At 40.1% G+C, this 21,601-nt stretch overlaps 1 protein-coding gene across 1 annotated transcript in view; it reads left to right on the forward strand.

The window, feature by feature from the left end:
• Window positions 1-2,953: 2,953 nt before the first annotated feature.
• Window positions 2,954-21,601, forward strand: part of tmtopsb (teleost multiple tissue opsin b) — a 42,733-nt gene continuing 24,085 nt past the window's right edge. The window contains exons 1-2 of the mRNA XM_005932147.3: window positions 2,954-3,641; window positions 15,316-15,644. Of these exons, the coding sequence (XP_005932209.1) occupies window positions 3,260-3,641; window positions 15,316-15,644 (711 nt within the window). The 5' untranslated portion in view covers window positions 2,954-3,259. The remainder of the gene's footprint in view (window positions 3,642-15,315; window positions 15,645-21,601) is intronic.

A 21,601-nucleotide genomic window follows, 5' to 3' on the forward strand; every position in this document is an offset into this window, starting at 1 on the left:
CATTCTGGGGTACGTGATGCCAATATACCAGTATCAGTATCAAACATCCTTTTCTGGTATCTAATTACAGGTAGGGGTGGGCTCAGCCAAACGACCTGTCGTCTTGCCCACCCAGTCAAAAGTAAAAAAATAGTTTTCCAAATGGAAAAAGCAGCACAGAAAGTACAAGCACCCTTTTCTAACCTCTGACTGGGTTGGTAGCATACAGCCAAATCCAATCTCTCCTCGGACTCACCTTATTAGAATCAGAGGTACAAACACGCAGAGGTCAAAAGAAACAGATTGCTGTGTCTCAGTGTGCACAGGTGATCAACTATGAACACACAGCCACATCACCACACACACACACACACACCCACACACACACCACACACACACCACACACACACACACACACACACACACACACAGACAGAATACATGTGTAGATCTTGATTCCTTCACTGGCTGTTGTTCCATCATCACAAAGCTTCTGGACATGGATTCATGTCAGAGATCATGTACACAACTGACAAACTCTGATCAGGAACTCAAAGTCAGTTAAACAAAAAGGTTCATTAAAAAAAAAAAGGTTTATTTTTGAGATATGATGAGTTTCTAGACTAGTCGGCAACTATTATCACGATATTTCCCAGCCTTAAAGGGAGCTCTTCTCTGAGCCCTTGGTACTTCTCGAGCTTCCCGTATTCCTTTTCCGTACTCCTTCTCCGTATCCTATTCATGTAACTCCTTCTGCTGGGGATACTTGCATAGTAGCATTCCAACAGCGCCCTGTTCTCATCTCTTGCCCACTTGTGCCAGGAGCCCACTTCTCATCACTGTGTCCTGGTTCCTCAACACCTAACACGGACCATATTAATCCAGGCGACGTCTGAGTCTATACGGCTTCAGTTTTCTCTCTCTCCCTCATATCTAAAGTTAGCATGGGGGTCTAGCCTTACCGGATACAGTCGAACTCCTGACTTAAGTTCTAAAGGCGTGTTGAGTTAGATTAGTTAGCTATTTTAAATTGGTGAGTGTGAACTGTTGTGTTAGTCTTGCGATAGTTTGGCGACCTGCTCAAGTCCACCCTGCTACCTTGAATTTGATAGGCCGGAGATAATTGATGGATAGTGTTTATCGATTGTGATGAAGTATCCTGGGCAGTAAAACTTAAGATTCCAAGAAAAAAATATACAGAAAACTATTTTCTTGGAGAAATTCCTCTTCTGAGACCCCTGAGTGCTTAAATTCAAAGAATTGAGTTTCACACCTTCAGATGATGTCCATACTCCCCTGGAGTGTTCACAAAGGTCAAAACAGCAGACATCTTTGTGTTACTGAAGAAACAGACACGTTTGTACAGTGTACAAATCTCTGAAAGTCACGGCAACATGTTGACTGGCCTCTGTCTGTGCATGGGTCTGTGCCAAATGCCAAGAAACCATCCGTACTGGGAAAATGAAACAAGCTGTCCCATTGTGGCAGGTAGCCATTTTCAGACCCTATTGGCATGTCTACATTTCACTCACAACCTTTGAGGAGAAATGGGTCTGTGTTCTTATGGGTTAATACAAAGCTCACTGAACTTACATAAAAAGTCTTGGAAAACACAAACCTCAGAAGGGGGGAACTAATAAAACACAAGACCAAGAAAGAAAAAAAACAAGCAGAAGAGGGGGATGATAAACGCACAGATATTTGAACACAGATAAAACTAATGAGGATGAGGTAGACTGAAAGAAACTCAAAGACAAACAGGGGGTGCCACAGAGAAAAGTATAAGTCACAGGAAAATGGGCGGAAAAACCAAACCACAAAAGCAAAATAAGTAAAAGCCAAAGGAAAAAACATAAATTGGACCAGAACAGTGAATTCAGCTTTCTTGGCACACTTTGAGCCCCTGAGTAACTCACTTACCACCTTTTAATGGCTACTTCCTGCAGGATGATGAATATCTAAAAAAAAAAAAACGAAAGTTCCTCAGACTTCAGCAGCCTCCCTTCAATCCAGATCTGGATCTGGCAGACAGCTTTGAGATGCGCACGAATGGGAGATTGACATCTGAAAAATCTGCAGAAAGTATATGACGGAATCATGTCAACATGGAGCAGAACCTCAAAGATTTATTCCCAAAATCTTTGGGGAATCCACAAAGACACAGAGACCGACTGAGAGCAGAGGGAGGTTCTACCCAGTATTAGTATAGCAACAAAGTGCTTGTTAGTGTATTTTTCTAACTACGAGTTGCTAATAGTCATATATGCCACATTTTCCTGTTCGCTCTTACTAAGAACTCCCTATCAAATGATGTCATGTTTCTTTGTGTGTTTGTCAAAAGTGGAGAGGGAAAGACAGCAGACGCAGCATCTAAGAATAAGCACAGCAAGAGCAACAGGAAACCCTTGACTGACAGAAAGGAAGGCTGTGAGCTGGAGACAGTATCATTGATTCCCATGCTTTTGATAGTGTGCTATCAAAATGCTTTTGATAGTTAGCTATCAAAAGCATAGCATAGCTTTTGGACCTTGAAATCAAGCTGTGGCCAATAGGTCCCTATGTAAATTATAAATATACAAACACGGTTATCAGTCTGTGATCAGCCAGCAGATCAGAGAGCTCAAAAGAGGATGGAGCCCTTCCCCCTTCAGGCTGTAACATACTGATCTCTTGTCAGACAGCTTATGGATTTTCTGTTTCAATCCTGACATGAGAACTGAGTGATTCCTTTTAATTACACGTATATGTTAGAAAAATCAGGACAAATCTGAATGCCTTCACCCGTCACGCAGCTTTTAAGTTTGTTTCCCTACATGTTGTTGTGTAACGCGTTGATTGATGGTGCAGGTGTGACCGTGGCTCGAGCCTGTTACACACATCCACTACACATCCACACATACAAACACCACCCACCGCTTCTTGTTTGAGGTGTTTGTCTCCCAGCCCGTTAAAGGGCGCTGTGGGTGATAAAAGCTCAGGCGCACTTAAGTGGCCGCGCCTGAAAAGGAGCGCACCTCTCCGGAGCGCACGGTGGAGGGGCGGGTCTAACGGGACAGAGCATCTCTTCTCCTCATTCATTCGCAAAGTGTCTCTCTCAGACTAGAAAGTAGATTACTTACAGAAATTACCCCTTGCCTCGTTAAACGTGCTTCATGCGCGCAGACTGTGGAGACATCCGTACGCCTTCGCCTCTCCAGATGAGTGAAAAACACCGAGACCGGATGGTTCCCTCCCGAGGTACAAACTTCCGACTGGTGCAAACTTCGCGGCTCATCCCGGTATGATCATTTCCAACTTGAGCCTGAGCTGCGCGCACTGTCCCGAGGGAGTAGCCCGCAGCACGGAGGCGACGGACGCGTACGAGGAGGTATCCGGTTCCCTGCCCCCTCCGTCCCTGAGCCCGACTGGGCACCTTGTGGTGGCGGTGTGCCTGGGCTTCATCGGCACTTTCGGGTTTCTCAGTAACTTCCTGGTGCTCACGCTGTTCTGCCGGTACCGGGCTCTGCGCACGCCCATGAATCTCATGCTGGTGAGCATCTCGGCGAGCGACCTGCTGGTTAGTGTGCTGGGGACTCCGTTCAGCTTCGCAGCCAGCACCCAGGGGCGGTGGTTGATCGGACGCGCTGGGTGCGTTTGGTATGGGTTCGTTAACTCATGTTTGGGTAAGAATATTTATTATTATCATTATTAATAATTTATTATTTTTATAATTATTTTTAATTAATACGTTTCATTAGAGAATGAATTGCCAAAACAACAGAAGTATTCCTTTTAGTTTCTTTTAATGTCTAATCTTCGCTTTCCTTTTATTTCCCCCCAACAAAAATCGAAATACTTATTGCACCGTATTCTGTTGCCTGTCAGACCGGGTCTGTGTATAATTTCATACAATTTTCGTCTTTTCCCAACAAATTTAGCCTGTGTGAAATTCTCATGTCATCATCATTTTTATCCAAAGCTGTTTCACAGGCAAAATTAATTGGCAGCTTGCAATGCATTCCTTGACTGCAGCAATGGGCAACAGAAATTCGGCATGATTAACAGCTTAATTTTCCAGGTAATTTCATAAAACGATTAATATTAATTAAAGGAAATTCGAGTTTTGTTATGAAGGCATCATCTGATGGTGGTGTGCTTCCAAACTTCCCTTACAGGGACATAAATAATGCGATCTGGTGAAGAGGACTCTGTAGCTAGATTTTTTATTTTCATTTTTTTGCAGGGAGAAGATGATTGGCGTTGAAAAGATGAACGCTAAAATAAACATAAAACATGGAAAAAGCATTTCTGATCGCATTACGTAATAAATCTGCTCTTGTAAGGCTCTTATCTGGATCCTCAGAGGTCTTGTCTCAGATTTGTGCGCACAGGACTGTTGACAGAGCTGGGATCAAACCAGTGACCTTTCGGTTTCGGGGCAATCACTGTAATTACTGTCTGGGATTGATTGATTGATGTCAGCCCCATGTTCACAAACCAAAGAATCCTGATTTTCTACCCACTGGAGCGATGAAAACCAGGGAAGAACACCAGGATGATTGGGAGGTGATCCTGCTGTGCCAGACTTTTTTCTCTCCCCTGAATGCAGATGTTCTTCTTTTGCACTAAAGGGACTTTCAAGTTTTAAGTGAACAATCAGCCTGCCCATAGACTTGAATACAGACCTGTCTTCACCTGTAAAGAGAGAGAACAAAAATGTCATTATAAAACCAGTTGTTTTCTCTAAGGAGTCTTGACAGCAAAGTTTGAGTGCTATTAAATGTGATGTTTCATTTGTGAAGTCTGAATTTGCAAGAATGTGCTGTTCCCCTTAATTTATGTGGTTTGTCTGTGGAGTTTGGAGTGAAGTTTGGGAAGATTTTGGCAGTTTTCTCTTTACACCTTGACTTGAACATAGATGTAGTAAGCTGTTGCCGTTTCATCTGTGGAGTCTGAACTTGCTGTAAAGTTAAGTACGCTGCTGTTGCTCTTTATTTAGCTGTTTTCATGGTGGAGCCTGGACTTTCAGGGAGGTGCACTGAGATGTTGTTGCTCTTAAATCTCTTCTCGCTTAGAAGTTTGGAATTCAAGCAGTGTAAGGTGCAGCAGGATGTTGCTGTCGCCTCTATATATATTGTTTTACCTTCTGAGTCTGCACTTGGAGGAAGGTGCAGTACAATATTGCACTTGACTCAGCCATTTTATGAGTAGTCTAGTGTGATATAAGGTGCTCTACGGTGGTATTGTTTTCTCTTTGGAGTCAGGACGGTTTAGTGAAGTCAGTTGTCAAATCTCTTAAATTAAATTACTTTTTTATGGAGTCTGTCACTCTTAAATCTGCCGTTTTCTCTTTGGAGTCCTGACCTGCAGCATAGTTTCTCCCCCCTCAAACCACTTTCAATCTGGCCTGTGTTTTCTCATCTTTTCCCCACTGACCCAGCTCAATTTCACAGTTACTGGCCTGGTCAGCAGCTGCTCAATAAAGCCCTGGATGCTACAAGCATCGTCTTCTATAATCTATAACCTATACCTATATAGGTAATCAGAGCAGGTAACCTATATAGGTTATAGATATATAACCAGTTTTCTGGTTATATATCTATAACCAGAAAACTGAGCACTTAAGTTTGGACTATAATTTTTTCCACTGGTGCACGTTCAGGAACAACTGTGGAATAAACAAGCAATAACCAAGAGGATCAAAACTGTACGTAATGGGATCAAAGGGTTGTCTGAAAAATTACACACACAAAAAAAACCCTTGAGTGAGATGCTTCAGAGATGTTTCAGAGATGGGCACCCTGACATCAAAGAATTGAGTCGGGAGTGATTGATGACTTTTTGGTTTGAATTGATCAGACAAGTGGAAAAACAAGGAAATGTGCAGCCCAGTATGGACAGACGGTAACCTCACATCATACTGAGTGAGGCTTGTGGTATTTATTTATAAAATGCTGTGGGATTTGTTTCTTTCATCTCGAAGAGGAGTCAGAGCTCAAGCTAGACTGTTTTCTGGTGGGATAAAAGGGAACTCGAGGAGGAGCTTCAACTTGAATTGTGTTGTCTCTTTAGAATAAATAGTTAGATATAACCCAACAAACATCACTGCCTGCATTTCACAGAAAAGTAATCTTTTCAGATGCTTGGAAAGACCTTATTTCTGGCAAAACTGAGGTACTTGTGTTCGACCCTGACAATTTTTCTAAGGAGGTCAGTCATTACACCGGCTCCCACTCCAGCAATATCATATCATCTGCTTGGTATCATGTTTCATCAGTATTTGCATTTTGAATCTCATATCTAATCCAGTCTTGTTGCCTTCATTTAAGAATCATCACAAAAAACAAACCTCAATGATCAACTAGCCTGTGTCAAACAGGCCCAAACTCAGCAGCTAGGCTCCTAACAAGCCTGGGAAATTCAGAATTTTAAAGTTTCATTAATAACATGTAAAAACCTACACGGCAGGCATATATACCAGGCCTGCTGAGATTTTATTCCAACATTTGGCCTCTCCAATCATCTGATCATCTGTTTCATGCTTTTATTTTAAGAGGTGACCACGCTTTTGAAGTTGGAGCTCCTACATTTTGGAACAGGCTGGCTTAATTTAATTTTAAACATCTGCTGAAAACTCATTTTGACTCATTTTCTTAATCGTTCTGCTCTTTACTTTTAGCTCTTGTTCTTGTATGTGTGAAAGTGTGCATGCAAGAATGAATGTAGGATTGTATGTTTGACTGTGTGGACATGTATACTTATCTTCAATGTGGGGTTTTATCCCAAATATAAAGTAATAATGTTAAAAAAAAATCTATATACATAAATTTGTTATTATTATCTAAAAAAAAGATTAGTGGATGCTTTAACATGACATTTGATTTGGTTATGATTTGATAGTAATCACATTTACAGAGCACCTACTTGGGTACACAGACTCATAGCTCCATATGCACTGTGAATTTATTTATACCTGCAACTTGAAGATCAGAGCTTATTGTCTGCATGCTGTAATGTCATGGTGTTGCAGTAGTGGGTTCCAACTTTCTGTTTTTTGAGGAGTTTGCAAAGATCAGAGCATTCCTATAGGCTCAAATTGTGGTCATAAATATTTTGTACTTGTAAATCGGTTTTGTACTTGTAAATCAGGATTTATATGTGAAAAAAAGAATTTGTGTGTGCGTAAAAAAGATTTGTATGTGGACTTAGCCAAAGAATATACGTGTGAAACTCTGTAAGTTACAAAAACGAATTTTGACCCTATTTTTCTTCCTTTCATCTGATTGGTCAATGTCATGTCAATCACAAATTTTACTATCCAATCAGAGAACAGATTGGTTTGGCTGTGGAGGGGCGCTTTTTTGAACTGCAGGTCCTTGAAGGGTAATACAGTTTGAAGCTGGAGGATCTCTATATAAATATCCGATAGAAGCGAGGTCCCATAACTTTCAGCAGCTGTTGAAAGGGTAAAGTTGTGGTATATCAGTGGTTAGAAATACCATTATTACTTTAGGATTAGTTTAACACAAAGTCAGACCCGGGACCATGGCTGTGAGTCACAGTGCGCAGCATAAAGGTCCTTTCACATCGGATGCAGGATGTGCTGCTAATGCTAACTAAAAGCAAAGGCGCTGGCTGCTGAGCTCTGTGGGTTTTTGCAGCAGCTCTACCTGTACTAGATGCACCTGCTCCTTGTCGTTTCTATCTCTGACTTTATGTCCTCTACAAGAGTTTTTTTTTGCTAGTTCTTTAAATGTTCAATAAAAACATGTATGCTAATTCATAACGAAGAAAGCTTTGTAACTATCCCCACTAGTGAAGACTGTCATTTCCAAAACACTGCCCCCCCTCCCCCGCGGTTCGCAGCGCTGTTGAAAAGGCTGTGGAAGTCCCTGTATTAAGCACATAAACCTGTGACACAAAAATCACCAAACCACCACAGACTGTTTTCCTTCGTGGTGATGAAGGAAAACGCTGGGCTGGCATGTAAAAGGGCATTTATTCCCTTCAAGGACCTGAAGCTCCATAAAGCACCCCTCCAATAGCCAAACCCATCTGTTCTCTGATTGGATAGTTAAATTTGTGATTGACATGACATTGGCCAATCAGATCAAAGGAAGAAAAGTCGGGTCAAAATTCGTACTTGTAACTTGCAGAGTTTCACACGTATTTTTTGGCTAAGTCACAACACAAATCTTTTTTACACACACACAAATTTTTTTTACACATACAAATTCTGATTTACAAGTACAAAATATTTATGACCACAATTTGAGCCCATACATTCCCTTTCACTTTTCAACTAAATATCAATCTTTTCAATGAGTTTCTGCTGGTGAAAATCTATTTGTATTCAGTGGATTAAGTATTTGCAAAAGCTTAACAAATTTCAGCAATTTGTTTGCATGTAAGAAGCTTCATACTATTGAAATGCAGTGGCACAAAGTGATGGCAGAGTTCTGTTGTGCACTCAATTACTACAAATCTTACCAGCCTGCATTAGAAGCAGCTCCAACTAAAAAAAACTAAATAACTGAATTGAAGAAATAAATAAGAACTACCTTTATTTATCCGAGTGTTACTAGAAATATGTATTAAACTGGATACAGCAAAATTTATAGGTCTAGAAATAAGCTACTCAGTTTGTCGAGACTGATGTGAAAACAGAGCTGAGACCTAATTTCATCCCCTGTCTGGGTGAGCTGAGGTGAAATTCTGTCTGTTTTTTAATTCGCTAATGAGACATTGTCTGCTCTGATGCACGCACAGCAGAGCTACAGTGGTGATGGTTAGCAGGCTTGTCATCAAGCCTCATCAGGTCACTTTTGCTGGAATAAGGTCATTCTCATGAAGTCACTGACAACCATTTTCTCTTTTTCGCTGTCTTTTGTTGTTGTTTTGTTTCTCTGTGAACAAGCCAACACTGATTAATGGGCAAGCTATTGGAAGTGTATAATTGGGTAACAGACATGGGAAAGACTTTCTATGGCTTTAATTGTAAGTTTATTGGATGTTTGTGCTCTTGTGAACCTGCTTTAATGCACAAACGTGTGCATGTTATTCAAGAAATTATACTCAGATCAGATTAACTGTGTTGGGGGAATGAATCATTTTCTGAAAGAAATGTGGAAGTAGTGCTAATGTCACTTATATTCCACCGGTCTGTGTCAACTTTGGCACTGAACATTTTTTCTGTTGCAGATTAAACAAATTTGACAGATGAAGTGAATGACATTGATCACTTTGTTATAACAACTCCTGTGGTTCTAGAATTCATATGGATGTGACTTTGCCACTTATCACTCATTGAGAGAGCCTCAATGTTATACAGTCTTTAAGACAGATACAGATATTTGGTGATTTCAAAATCAGATATTTAGATATATGTTCAATTTTTTGTCTTTGACACAAAACATACACAAATTTGAAGGAAAGCTATTTGTGTATGCAACAGAGACTGCCCTCTGGTGGACAAATGATGCAACATCAACAGTCGTAATGTGGTTGAAGGGTGTTTCTCTAATTTACTTTTTCAATTTTCTCTTATTAGAGTTTATAAATGCTGATGCCAAATAGCTAATATCAGCTAAATCAATATGCGGATGAATCAGTTGGGCTGTAGACAGCAGTGGCTGCCCCCAACTGTTCAGTGGGACAAACTACAACAACACAAAAAGTGCTCAGGACCACCTGGAGGTGCTCAAGGCAACGGCACACCAAAGATTTCACGAATGCACTGGAATAAGCCCGACCCACAAAAGCTGAACTTACAGGAGTCATTAGCAATTAATATTGTAGTTGCCAGCTTGAGTCATACTTAGTGGACCTGTTACAATCATTTCCAGCTAAATCCACTCTTAATACCATCACAGAGCCAAGAATAGAAAAAACAGTCTGAAACTGAGTTTGAAGCCTGAGTTTTTAGATTACTCTCACATATAGAAAAGTCTCCACTTCAGAGGTAAAACATTTAGTGGTCTAATGGATTTGTTATATCTGTGGAAACTTTTCTCTTCTTTTCTTTTCCCTATTCTTTTAATCTAATAGTGCTTATATTACAATTTTACAATACGTCCCCTGTTTAAAGTTTGCAGATGACATGACATTTGCTCTCAGAAATGTGGTGGCAGAAATCAGACTCATAGAATCTCCTAACCTGATCAGAGAAACCAGGTTAGGTATTTACATAATACTGAAGGAATTGCATACAGTAAACATAGTGCTGCATATTGTGCTGAGGTGGCAGTGATGGGTAATGCAGAGAAATGAAGAAAAAAAATGATGTCAGCTGGAGTGTACGAGGAAGATGGATGGAAAGAGACAGCAGGAGTGAGATGAAGAAGGAGAAAGAGAGAGTGAGACAAAGGAAAAGAATGAGAAGAAAAAAGACAATGAAAGATGATTAGCTCCTGTGCTGACTCAGGCTTGGAACATGGGGTCATTCATTTTACCATAAATCTATTCCACACTAGTATGGAGTTGGATGGGGAAGAATCGGGCCTCAGGTGAAAATCCCATTAAAATGCATGTTGCAGAATCAAAGTGGGCCAAGTTTGAATCAAAGCCAACTTTTAGGGGTTGATATTCTAACCAGGCTCCGAGTGCAGACTGTGCAGTCAATATAGGAAATGAATGGAAGATTTGTTGCCTTTAGAAGTTGCCCAGTTGCTGAGGTGGCAGACCATTCATATGAAGAGAATCCACTATATCATTGTGTATTGTTTACCAGAGATTATGCAATTCATTTTTTTCCACAGTACTCATTTGGTTTTCTTGTCCTTTTTCATGAGCTTTTATATTGCTTCCTAAAACAACAGTAAGATCAATGCTGTACTTTTACTGTGCAAATAGATTGAATAATTATATAAAATATGAAAGAAATCACACTACAGAGAGTATTTAGAAGTGTTTTAGGGGTGGGGGGGAGGGAAGTAACCAACAAGATGAGTGTGGCGCAAGTATTAGATTTAACAGGTGACCCTTTTGGATGGATAGATGTCAGTGGTTCTTTCAGCTTGTCCCCCTTGTTTCTTTGGCAAATGACACGTGGACAGTGTTGCCAGCAGAAAGCCTCTTCTCTCTTAGAAGAGGTTGAAAGCACAGCTTAGGTTTTCAAAGTTGCATCCAAACAAAGATTTCTGTATCTTCTGTATCTCCTTTGGAAAGACAAGCCCAAAGTGGAGATGCTCGTCCATCATGCACAGCCTCACTTTTGGAGTAAGCCAAACTTAGCATGTCAGCACAAATATCGCGTGGTGGTGGGGGGATGTTGGGGGTCGCTTTGCAGCCATAGAACCTGGGCAATTTGCAGTCACTGAGTTGACCATTAAGTCCTCTGTATGCCAAAGTGTTCTAGAGGCCATCTGCCTGACAGCTAAAGCCTGGCCCATGCATCAGAACAATGATCCTGAGCACAGCAACAAATCTACAACAGAATGACTTAAAAAGAAAAGAAGGTGTTGCAATGAAACAGTCAAAGTCTACTCCTCAATCATAGTGAAATGCTGTGGTGGGACCTTAAGAGAAATGTGAAAAAAGTCATACAGAAAGAAAATATGGGCTAGAGTTCACATAACTGTACATTTAAGAATATTACAAGCTTCATTTATTAATTTCATTTAATTACATTTTTTAATCAGATGTTGGACACTGGAGTCAATTGTAAATTACCTAAGAACTCAAAGAGATCGGAATAGGCCTGGCTCAGGAGTCAACCTTATGCCTAATGAGATGTTGGGTTTTTGTTGTTGTTGTTGTTGTTTTAATTTGTGGATGTTGAGTTTACCGAACTGCAGAATTTCACTCTTAAATGTTTTGCTATCAGCCTTGTTTGTACTTTGTCCTTTGGGGGCTGTTGTATTAAAGGATGTAAGCCTTTTCTCCCTGCGACTGTGAACTGGATAAGCAGTTAAGAAAACTGATGGATTGAAGTCTTTTTCATTAAGAAAAAAAAAAACACAGAGGGAGGTAAAGAAAAAATTATTATTATTTTTCCTTGCCCAATTTTATTGTTATTCAAAAATAGTCTTTATCTGTATGGCTCCTTTAGTGCAGGTTAATGTTGACACTAATGGTTAAACGTAATCAGCAATACAATATTATTATCTCACAAACAGCTTCTTCCCCTGAGCCATTCAGAGTGCCAACAAACACTATCCCCCACCCCCCTCTCCTCCCTACTCACCTCACCAATCTGAGCCACGGTGTGAGCACCCCTCATCACTCAGGCCACGCACATACAGACTCTATACTCAGACCAGGTTCTTTGCACTGCTTCCAACACTTTGTTCGCCAATTTGTGTCTTTTCTATGGTGTGCCTTTCTCTTATTTTGTCTCAGCCATTGCCTTGAGAAAGAAAAGTGGAAGAGCTTCTAGGTCAGTTATGTAGGAATTTTCCAACTGGGATGAAACCCCAGGGCAGATGCAGAACATGCCATGGAGGGTTTGTCTCTAGGCTAGATTGGAAATGGTGGGGACAGAGTGGGAAAAGTCTTGAGACTTCCTCTGGTGGAAAATGGATGAGTGGATTGGGGGAAGTGTTCTCTCTAAACAGAGACAGACTGCTGCTGTGATGATACGGCTGTCACTATGACTTTAACCATGACTAAGATTTATTAGTTATGATTCTTGCTCTGATTATTTTTTTTAATGAGTCTGACTCTGTATGTATGCAGAGATGGTTTATTGTGTTGAAGCTACTGTATGTCGGCAACATAATGAAGCACACAGGTTCAGACAGTAACAGCTGGATGTGTCCGTGGATGCCACCACATCAGCTGCTGGGTGAAGCAGCTGCAGCTGTGTTCACAATCAGTAGCTGCACACTGTTGGAGGCGATCCTTTTAAAATGAGGAGTGAGCACAAAATCCACAAATAATAATATTAATAATAATGGATTGCATTTATATAGCACTTTTCGGGGCCCTCAAAGCGCTTTACAATTCCACTATTCATTCACTCTCACATTCACACACTGGTGGAGGCAAACTACAGTTGTAGCTACAGCTGCTCTGGGGCAGACTGACAAAGTGTAACATTAACCATTCTTTGCAATGTATCAGCAGATTGCTTCCCTGAACGTGGTACACAGTACCACAAACTCACACAAGCTGTTTAGATCATTTTTATAAAACACTACTGCTGCACTCTGAAAAAATACAATTCAGGCATGTATTTTTAGGGTAAAAACATTAAAGAAATGCAAAGCCAACCTGGCCAAAGAACTGACTTTGGAGACCCCTAGTGGCGACTTTAAATATATGGCAATTAAAATATTTGTTTTCTTTTTTTTTTAGTGTCTTGGCTTTTATCAAGAACTTTAAACTGATATTTTTTTGTTTTTGTCTTAGTACAGAGTGTAATGAAGTTTCTGTCTGACCTGGAAAACTACACATCTGAAGTGTCCATGCATTATCTAGCCAGTAATGAAAAGTGAGAGCTCTCACTCCCTCTTCAGCCACCTGAAAACACACACACACACACACACACACACACACACGCACACACATCTTTCACAAGACATGCCAGCACCAAATCATTTCCATTATTTTCAAGACACTCACCCTTTGCTATTCCTCTCAACACATCATGCGCCCAGCCCCGGTGTGCTGTCCACGCCAACATGGCATGGTTTCAGCCAATCAGAAGGCTTCATTATGCATTAAGGCGCTCTGATTGCCTGTAATCAAAGTCTCTTTCCCAAGCAGACTCAGCATAATGGAGGTAAAGTGCCTCTGCACCAGTACTTTCGCCTGTATGTGTTGATTAGCTCTGATTTAAGACTTAACTCACTTCAGCAACAATTTTCTTTCTTCAATCTGCAGTTAACACAGAGGAAAGACAGCACATGGCTGTGCTGTCTGCAAATCAGTGTTTCTGTAAGTGGTGTTTCTTTTTTTCATTTTTTGGTGTGAACAGGTTGTGATGATATTTTAAACTACTAGAGGATACAACGACTCAGGGTTTGTATCAGTCCACGACACAACTTCTGCTGTTGAATAAACTCCATTTTCAGTTAACTGAAAGTTTCCCAAATGAATTAGAGCTACTCGGTTGACAATGATTAAAACTGTCAATAAATAATCTATCAGTTGTTTAGGCTAATTTGCTTTCTTTTCTTAACCAAAGAATATATTGACTATGATTTGATTTTATTGTGTTGGTCAGAAAAAAGAAGCATTTAAAGATCTTTTGAGGTTTCGTTAAATTGTGATGCAATGCGTGTTTCCAGTGTTGTTTGTCAATTAACTACGACATTCTCCTCTGTGAAGGAAAAGTTCTTCAAAAGTCCTTTTAGTTTTTTAGTGTTTTCTGGTTATCATGAAACTAATCTTCTGATTGAGCTTGAATGGAAATGACTACCTGCAGTTCAAATAGTCAGTGTTCAGTAGTTTTTTACTTACTGCCAGTAGCACAAAATCAAAACATTGAACTGAAAAAGAGGGAAAAAAACAGTATGCAAACTCTAGTTAACCAAAAGAAATGTGAGCATGTGTTGAATACTGCTATTTGGATTCTTTGTAACCCGTGTTTTTGTAGCTACAAATGATTGCCAAATGCTAAAAGTGATACAGAAGCACTCACTGAACGGGGGTATGTCTGATTGCACCTGCTCAAAACATGGCTGTGCAGAATAGACAGATTATAGGTTGCCGCTTTATCAAGAAGCAGTCATTGAAACAAGATTTTCTCACAGGAAAACAAAGGCAGAAACAATCAGTTTAATTTAAACATGGCCACCTAGCTTTACCTTTCATACCATTTCAAAGGCTTGTTTGAGGGTTTAAACCTGGGATTACGAGGCATGGGAATTCATAAATATGAATGAATGTAGAAAGTCAAATAACAGTGAATGCGTTGTATGTGTGATCCTCCCACTACACCCAGAGTGGAGCAGGCTGAAGGCCCTGTAGTGGAAAGAAGTACATAAGCAAAGAGACAAAAACATTCTGATTCGGTTGACATATGATAATGCCTGAAGTAAACACGTGTGGATGAACAAAAAGCTCAAACCTTAGTGCGCTCCAAGATGTACAAATTGAAATGAATCCAGCAGGCCTTTGCCATCACAGTTACTGTAAAGCTTTCAAAGCAAATGCCAGCTAATGAAGTTCATTCTCCTCTGTTTGTGCCCCAGCAATGCAAAGTTAAACGCTATTAAGATGATCAAAGCGAGCGGAAAATTGACATGACTTCGTATCTAAATGTATCAATCAATAACAATAAGGGAAACAGAATGCAGTTGCTCCAGTTCTGAGGAAAGCTTTTTCATTCTCCTCTGCTCACTGACTCCCAAAAGCCCAAAATTTGCTTGATATCTGGGTCTGACCACTTGTTCTGAACTTCTCCCTCCTCAGGTATTGTTTCCCTCATCTCATTGGCTGTTTTGTCCTACGAGCGCTACTGCACCATGATGGCGCAGACTATTGCAGACGGTAGAGACTTCCGCCCAACCCTGGCAGGGATCTGCTTCTCCTGGCTTTACTCCGTGGCCTGGACCGTGCCTCCGCTGCTGGGCTGGAGCAGATATGGTCCCGAGGGTCCCGGCACCACCTGCTCGGTTGACTGGAGGACACGTACGCCAAACAATATCTCCTACATCATCTGCCTGTTCACCTTCTGCCTCGTTCTGCCGTTCGGCGTCATCCTCTACTCCTACGGCAAGCTGCTGCACGCCATCAGACAGGTGCGAATCTGCAATATAAATGTTATGAGAGCGTTTGTTCCAAAGTGAGAAAATGAGCCTTTCGGGAAAAACAGAACACTAATTCTGTCATGAGATGTGACTGTCAAGACTGTTGTGTGGAAATGACCCAGATTTGAGATGAGACACCACAAGGTCATCTATACATTATGTGATTTATATGTAGAGCACAAGAGCGGCCCCTTATCTACGACCTCAATCGAATCACGAGTGTATCATAAGCCTCTCTTTACTGTATAGCCCGGGGCTGCAAAGCCGACAAGAGAGCGGGTAACATGAGTACAAACATTTCAAAGACTTGAGCTTGAAAGCTGAGAAATTTGAACCACCGATCAGGTTTGACTTTTCAACAACCGTCCATTAAAGCTGCCAACATCGTTTTCTTCTCTTGTCTTTACGCCTTCGCTGCCGGTCGGGGAGGCTCGGGTCAAACTGCAGCTGTGAGTTTTCTTTTAAAAGCCTCTGAAGCCACATCATATGTGCCAGAGCATAATTGATACCTCGAAGCAAGAAAGAGCAGACAGAGAAAAATGGGAAATCATGACCTGAATTCTGGATGACAGTCATAAATTGTGTCTTCATATTGCTGCTGAGCCGGTGAACTGTTGTAACGGCTCCGGTTATGTCTGAAACTAGGTTGTGTGCTCAGTTCTGTTTTAAATATTAATGGTTTTATTTACACTACCAATCAGAGGTTTGGAGTTCCTCTAGTTCAAGCATTTTGTGTGTTGTGTATTGTCAACATATAGAAAGTACAGCATAGATATTTAAGATATCATCTCACATTTGACTTCTGTATTTATGACCTTGAAGGAGGTCAAATTCTAATAGTTTTTCCTTAAAATTAAATACTACCTAGAGAGTGAACTTTGGAGGAGGTTTATGCTCTCAGAGTGCTTCTGGTTTGTTGTTTAAACATTTTCTAATAATTTATTTTGATGTAGTTTATTTATTTATTTTCAAAATGAGTTTAACTTCACATAATACAAACACAAACCACAGGACTATAACTTGGAGGAAAAAGCTGAAGATAAATTTCACACTTTAGGATTTAGAGTATTATTATTCCCTTCAGGTGTAATCTTTCTATTTCCCTCCTCTCCTGGTTTAAAGTGCTTTGCTCTATGGATTAAACTAGGATTTTGTTGCTTATTTCCAGCTTCATTCTTTTTTAGCATTCTGCCTTATGCCCATATTAAATAGTTCTTGGCTTTTTGACACCATAAGGATCTAAGAGTGGAGAAAAGTAAGCTTCTGGGCCATAGGGATTTCCATTATTTAAAATAATGGAATTTCTGCTAATTTAAACTTAAATATAACTTCTGCATTATCTTGCTTACCACATACTGCTGTATTTATGAAAATACATCATTTTAATCAGACATAAGGGCAAGATATATATGCAAAGATAGAAAATGCCTCAATCATTCCAACAATAATGAGATTAAGTCTGCCTTGCACAGTGTTTTTACCAGCTAGTAGCATTAGCTACATCATCAGTGTGACATTATTACTCATATGTAAAATCCATATAACTTTAAAACTTAAGAGCACGAATCAGTGGACTGTAAAGCAAAATACTCCATTACCTGCCACATACAATCGTACTATACTTAGCACAGAAACAGATGACAAATGGTCATTCAAGATCTTCATGTAATAAAAAAACAACAACAATCAGGTAAATATTGTGATTGGTCAGTGAATATCAATAACTAGTAACTGTAACATTCAATATTTTAAAGCCTGACTTTGACTGATTTTCACATTAGAAAGCTGAAAATGGTAGTTTGGTAAGAAAAATGAAGAGCAGCACAGAGCTTCAGTCTGCAGCGTGGTGTTAATGACAAGATTGTAGGCAACTGTCTCCATTACACACTGCTGAGGCACTTCATTAAACCTCGAGGATACAGGCTTTCACGCTCAGCGTCGGCTAACTGTAGCGCTGAAAACTCTTTATGGAAAAGCCCAAACAAAAAACAAACAAAAAACATGTGAATGTTATGAAAAATGTACATCAAGAGAAGGAATGCTGATTTGCCAATGTTTCTTTTACTTTTATTTCATTGCATGTAATATGGTGACCAGTGTTGGTCAAGTTACTTGAAAAAAGTAATCAGTAACTAATTACTGATTACTTCCCCCAAAACGTAATCCTGTTACTTTACTGATTACTTATTTTCAAAAGTAATTAATTACTTAGTTACTTAGTTACTTTTTAAAAACACAATTTACAACCTGAATAGGTGATATAGCCCAATTCTACTTTTTCTACATAATCCATCATACAAAATGTAATCAAATGGAAAAGTCCCTTTTTAAAACTTATTTTATTCGTTTTAATCTTTTAACTTTATGCATCAAGCAAAAATTTAATTATATGCAACATTCTCTGACTGGAAGAAATTTGTTTAATATTTAAACCTATTTTCTGCACATTCCAGCACATAAAATAAAATATTTTTTGTGTTTACACTCACTCTTTCAAATAGATGCAAGTAAACCCCAGCAGAAAATAAATAAAGTCAAAGACTAGCGGGCCTTTTGCTCTATTTTCACCTGTAAAGCAGGAGTTGGGTAGGCGGAGGTTTGCCCTGATGCAGGTGTGCCGCAGCGGTCAGTGGAAGACTCCGCGAGTTTCTCTGTGAATTTCCCATTACGTTGTAGCGCACTCGGTGCTTGCTTGGAAGTTTGGGGTGTTTTTTCGCTGTAAAAAGAAGTTTTCTTCCCACGCACAACGGACACTAATGTTTTTGTCACTTTTTATGGAATCAAACTCAAAGTAAGGTCAGTACTTCCTACATGCTCATACTCTCTCCTGCACTCGATATATTGTCCGTTGTTGATCTGCACACAGCTGTAGTCACGAACGTTGCACTTGCTTACGTCACTGTCATGAGACATTCTCGCAAAAAATCACGGTTTTAGTAACGCAGTAACGCAGCGTTCCTACGGGAAAGTAACGGTAATCTGATTACCGTTTTTGGAATAGTAATCCCTTACTTTACTCGTTACTTGAAAAAAGTAATCGGATTACGTACGCGTTACTGCCAATCTCTGATGGTGACACATGTTAACTTCTTTTTATTCATGAATATAAATGCATTCTTCTCTTCAGGCTGATGGTGCCTGTCTGTAATATGTCGTTCTATTAGGGTCATTAATTAGGTTAAACATTATAATATTATGATTTTAACAATTTACACAGAAGCAGCTCCAAAGTAAGTTGTTCTTTAGGTGGAGAGATGGGATGAGTTACATACTCAAGGTCAGAGATGAGTTACTAAACCATATGGACCATATGATGGTGGGTGCATAACATAGAATCTTTGGATAAAACTTAACAGAAGTGGAGCCAGTGGGCTCACTGCTCATTTGTAAGGATATTCTGTAAAGCAGATGGGGGTGGAGATGTGATATTGAGGTCCCACCTCCTCCTTCATGTTTAATAGCAATCTCACTGGGCAATCAAACTGGGCAAAATGTGAGGTACACCCTGAACAGCTCACCACTGTTGCAGGGCAAACACAGAGACATAGATGCCCATTCACATTCACATCTAGGGATATTTAACCCAGCATGCCTGTCTTTGGACTGTGAGACGAGGCTGCAGAACCCATGCAGGCACAAGTCCACACAGCTGGCTGGTGAATTTGAACACAGGGCCCTCCTATTGTGAACAAACAGTGCTCCCACTGTCCTAGTGTTGTGTCATCTTTATGACATGCTGCAAAAATTGATTATTGACTACCCGACAAACAAGCTGCAGCATGTCAGACTGCGCAGAGCTGCACAGGGGGTTGTGCTGTCTCCATTCCTCCATTCCTGCTCACCATGCCACATATAGAAATAATCTGAATTTACAGTGGTTGAATGGGCAGGAGGAGTACAAAACACTAGTGGATTTGTGGAGTGGTGTGAGAGGAATCTGCTTCTGAACCTGAATAAGACCAGAGAAATGGTGATCAACTTCAGAAGGAAAAGGACAGCTACAGTCTGTGTCTGTCCTAGGATGGGATGTTTATCTGGTAGAGGGGTACATGTACCTGGCTGTCCATTTCAACATTAGGCTGTAGCATAAAAGTGCAAGAGCAAGAGCAAGAGCTCTGTTTTCTAAGGAAGCTGATCCTTCAATGTGTGCAGCAAAATGAAGTAGTGCACTTAGCTGTGGTCTACAGGGAGAGCAGCATTTTAGCTAGCAGCTTGAAATCTGAAAAAAGAAAGCGACCGGACTTCTTTAAGTTGGTGAGTAGTTCCAGGTGTCTAATACCTGGGACTCTGGAGAAGCCTCTTGGATGCCAAGTGAAATGTATTCACAAACTTAAAGAAGTCCAGTTGCCTTCTTTTTTCCTGGATGACTGAGAACCTACACAGACATCAGAGCGATTAACACCACCAGGCTGAATAAGCGTATTTGGAAGGCTGTTTCTGTGACTGGCTGAAAATTGGACATTTTTACAGCTGTGGAAGAAAGGTCACTGAACAAACTGTAATCCATCATGGATAATCCTGACTACCCTCTGCATTATTTACTGCAGGCAGCAGAGGACACATTGATTCAGCTGTACTGCTAAAAGGACAGATAGTTTTCTTTGTGTTAGTTTGTGATATAAACACAGATCTCAAAATTAGTTATTAGGATCTCATAACCTATAAAGATTTGTACCTAGTAGTTTATATGTGCTGATGAAATTAATAAAACCATCTCTGAGGTTCAGTGTCTAGGCTAAAATTTTCTACACTTCAACCAGAAATCGGTGAAGGATTTAACAGAGTAATGCAAAATCAGTTTGCAACAAACTTAAAAAGGCAAAATGTGTTTAAGCTGTCAGTGGTAACCCCAACACTAACTTTAGAGAACATCAAAAAGTACCAAACATATAGCTTTTGAAGCATGTCAGAATGGACATTTTTGTGTCTTCTGTATAGCATTAGTGTTGGGTTTAGGGTCATAATCTGTGATGATTGAAGGAAAAATGGGAAATATTTACAATAATCATCTGAAAATGTCTTTCACAAATATAAAACTAAGTGAAGATCATGTTGAGTGATTGAGCCCTAACATGCACAGTGAGTCTAAGAATTAGGGTTGCCTCAGTCTTCGGCTGTGCATCATATGTCTTCACATTAACTGTGGGAACTGTTCGTTTCTATTAGCCCTGTGGGTGTTGTCTGTGTTGATGTTGTTTGCACAAGAATTTAATTTGCCACACCATTTGCTGGTTCATGTACCGTGCTTCTCTGGGTCTTTTCCATGCCTGCAAGCATAAGGAACTTTTTTTTACTGGTTGTTTGGAGCAGAGACTCAATTTAAGTGTAACTGTATGCAATAATCACTAGTTCAAATATTCTCTGTATTGCAGTGTTACCTGTGAGTAAGCGAAGAAGAAAATAGTTACACACCTTCACTGAAGTCTCAATAATGCAACTGTTTTGGTTGTATTAACATTAAAAGCATGACCCCATACTAAATGCAAACACGTCACATTGTAACTTTTCAAAGTCAGTCTTCTTCTGCATCGCTAACGTGGAGGCTGGTAATCTCTGGAGGTCACCATCAGTTGGCTTCCTTTTATCCATACTGAGATATTTCAACCCATCAGATGGATTGTCCCAAAAATATGTAGCAAATGTGCATGTTTGTTGTCCAAAGAGGATTAAACCTTATTACATTAGCCATATCAGATTTCAAAGCATCATTTAAATTCACATTCTATCGTAAACTGTGATTAAATTCCTTAAGATATGGAGACAAGGAGTGGAGCAGTTGGTACAGATAAAGAAAGTGATGCTGCAGACTCGGTTACTTTATCAGTGACGCCATCTGAATTAATTAAGCAGAGGAAGACGGGCCAGATGTAGTGAGAAGTCTCTTAGCATACTGCATCCTGTCAGTGATGGCAGGTACATTGATGGATGTAGGTGTAGAGAACCAGGAC

The sequence above is a fragment of the Haplochromis burtoni genome, unplaced genomic scaffold, assembly GCF_018398535.1.
Source record: "Haplochromis burtoni strain Fernald_Lab_line unplaced genomic scaffold, NCSU_Asbu1 Contig_155, whole genome shotgun sequence".
Taxonomy (NCBI): Eukaryota; Metazoa; Chordata; class Actinopteri; order Cichliformes; family Cichlidae; genus Haplochromis; species Haplochromis burtoni.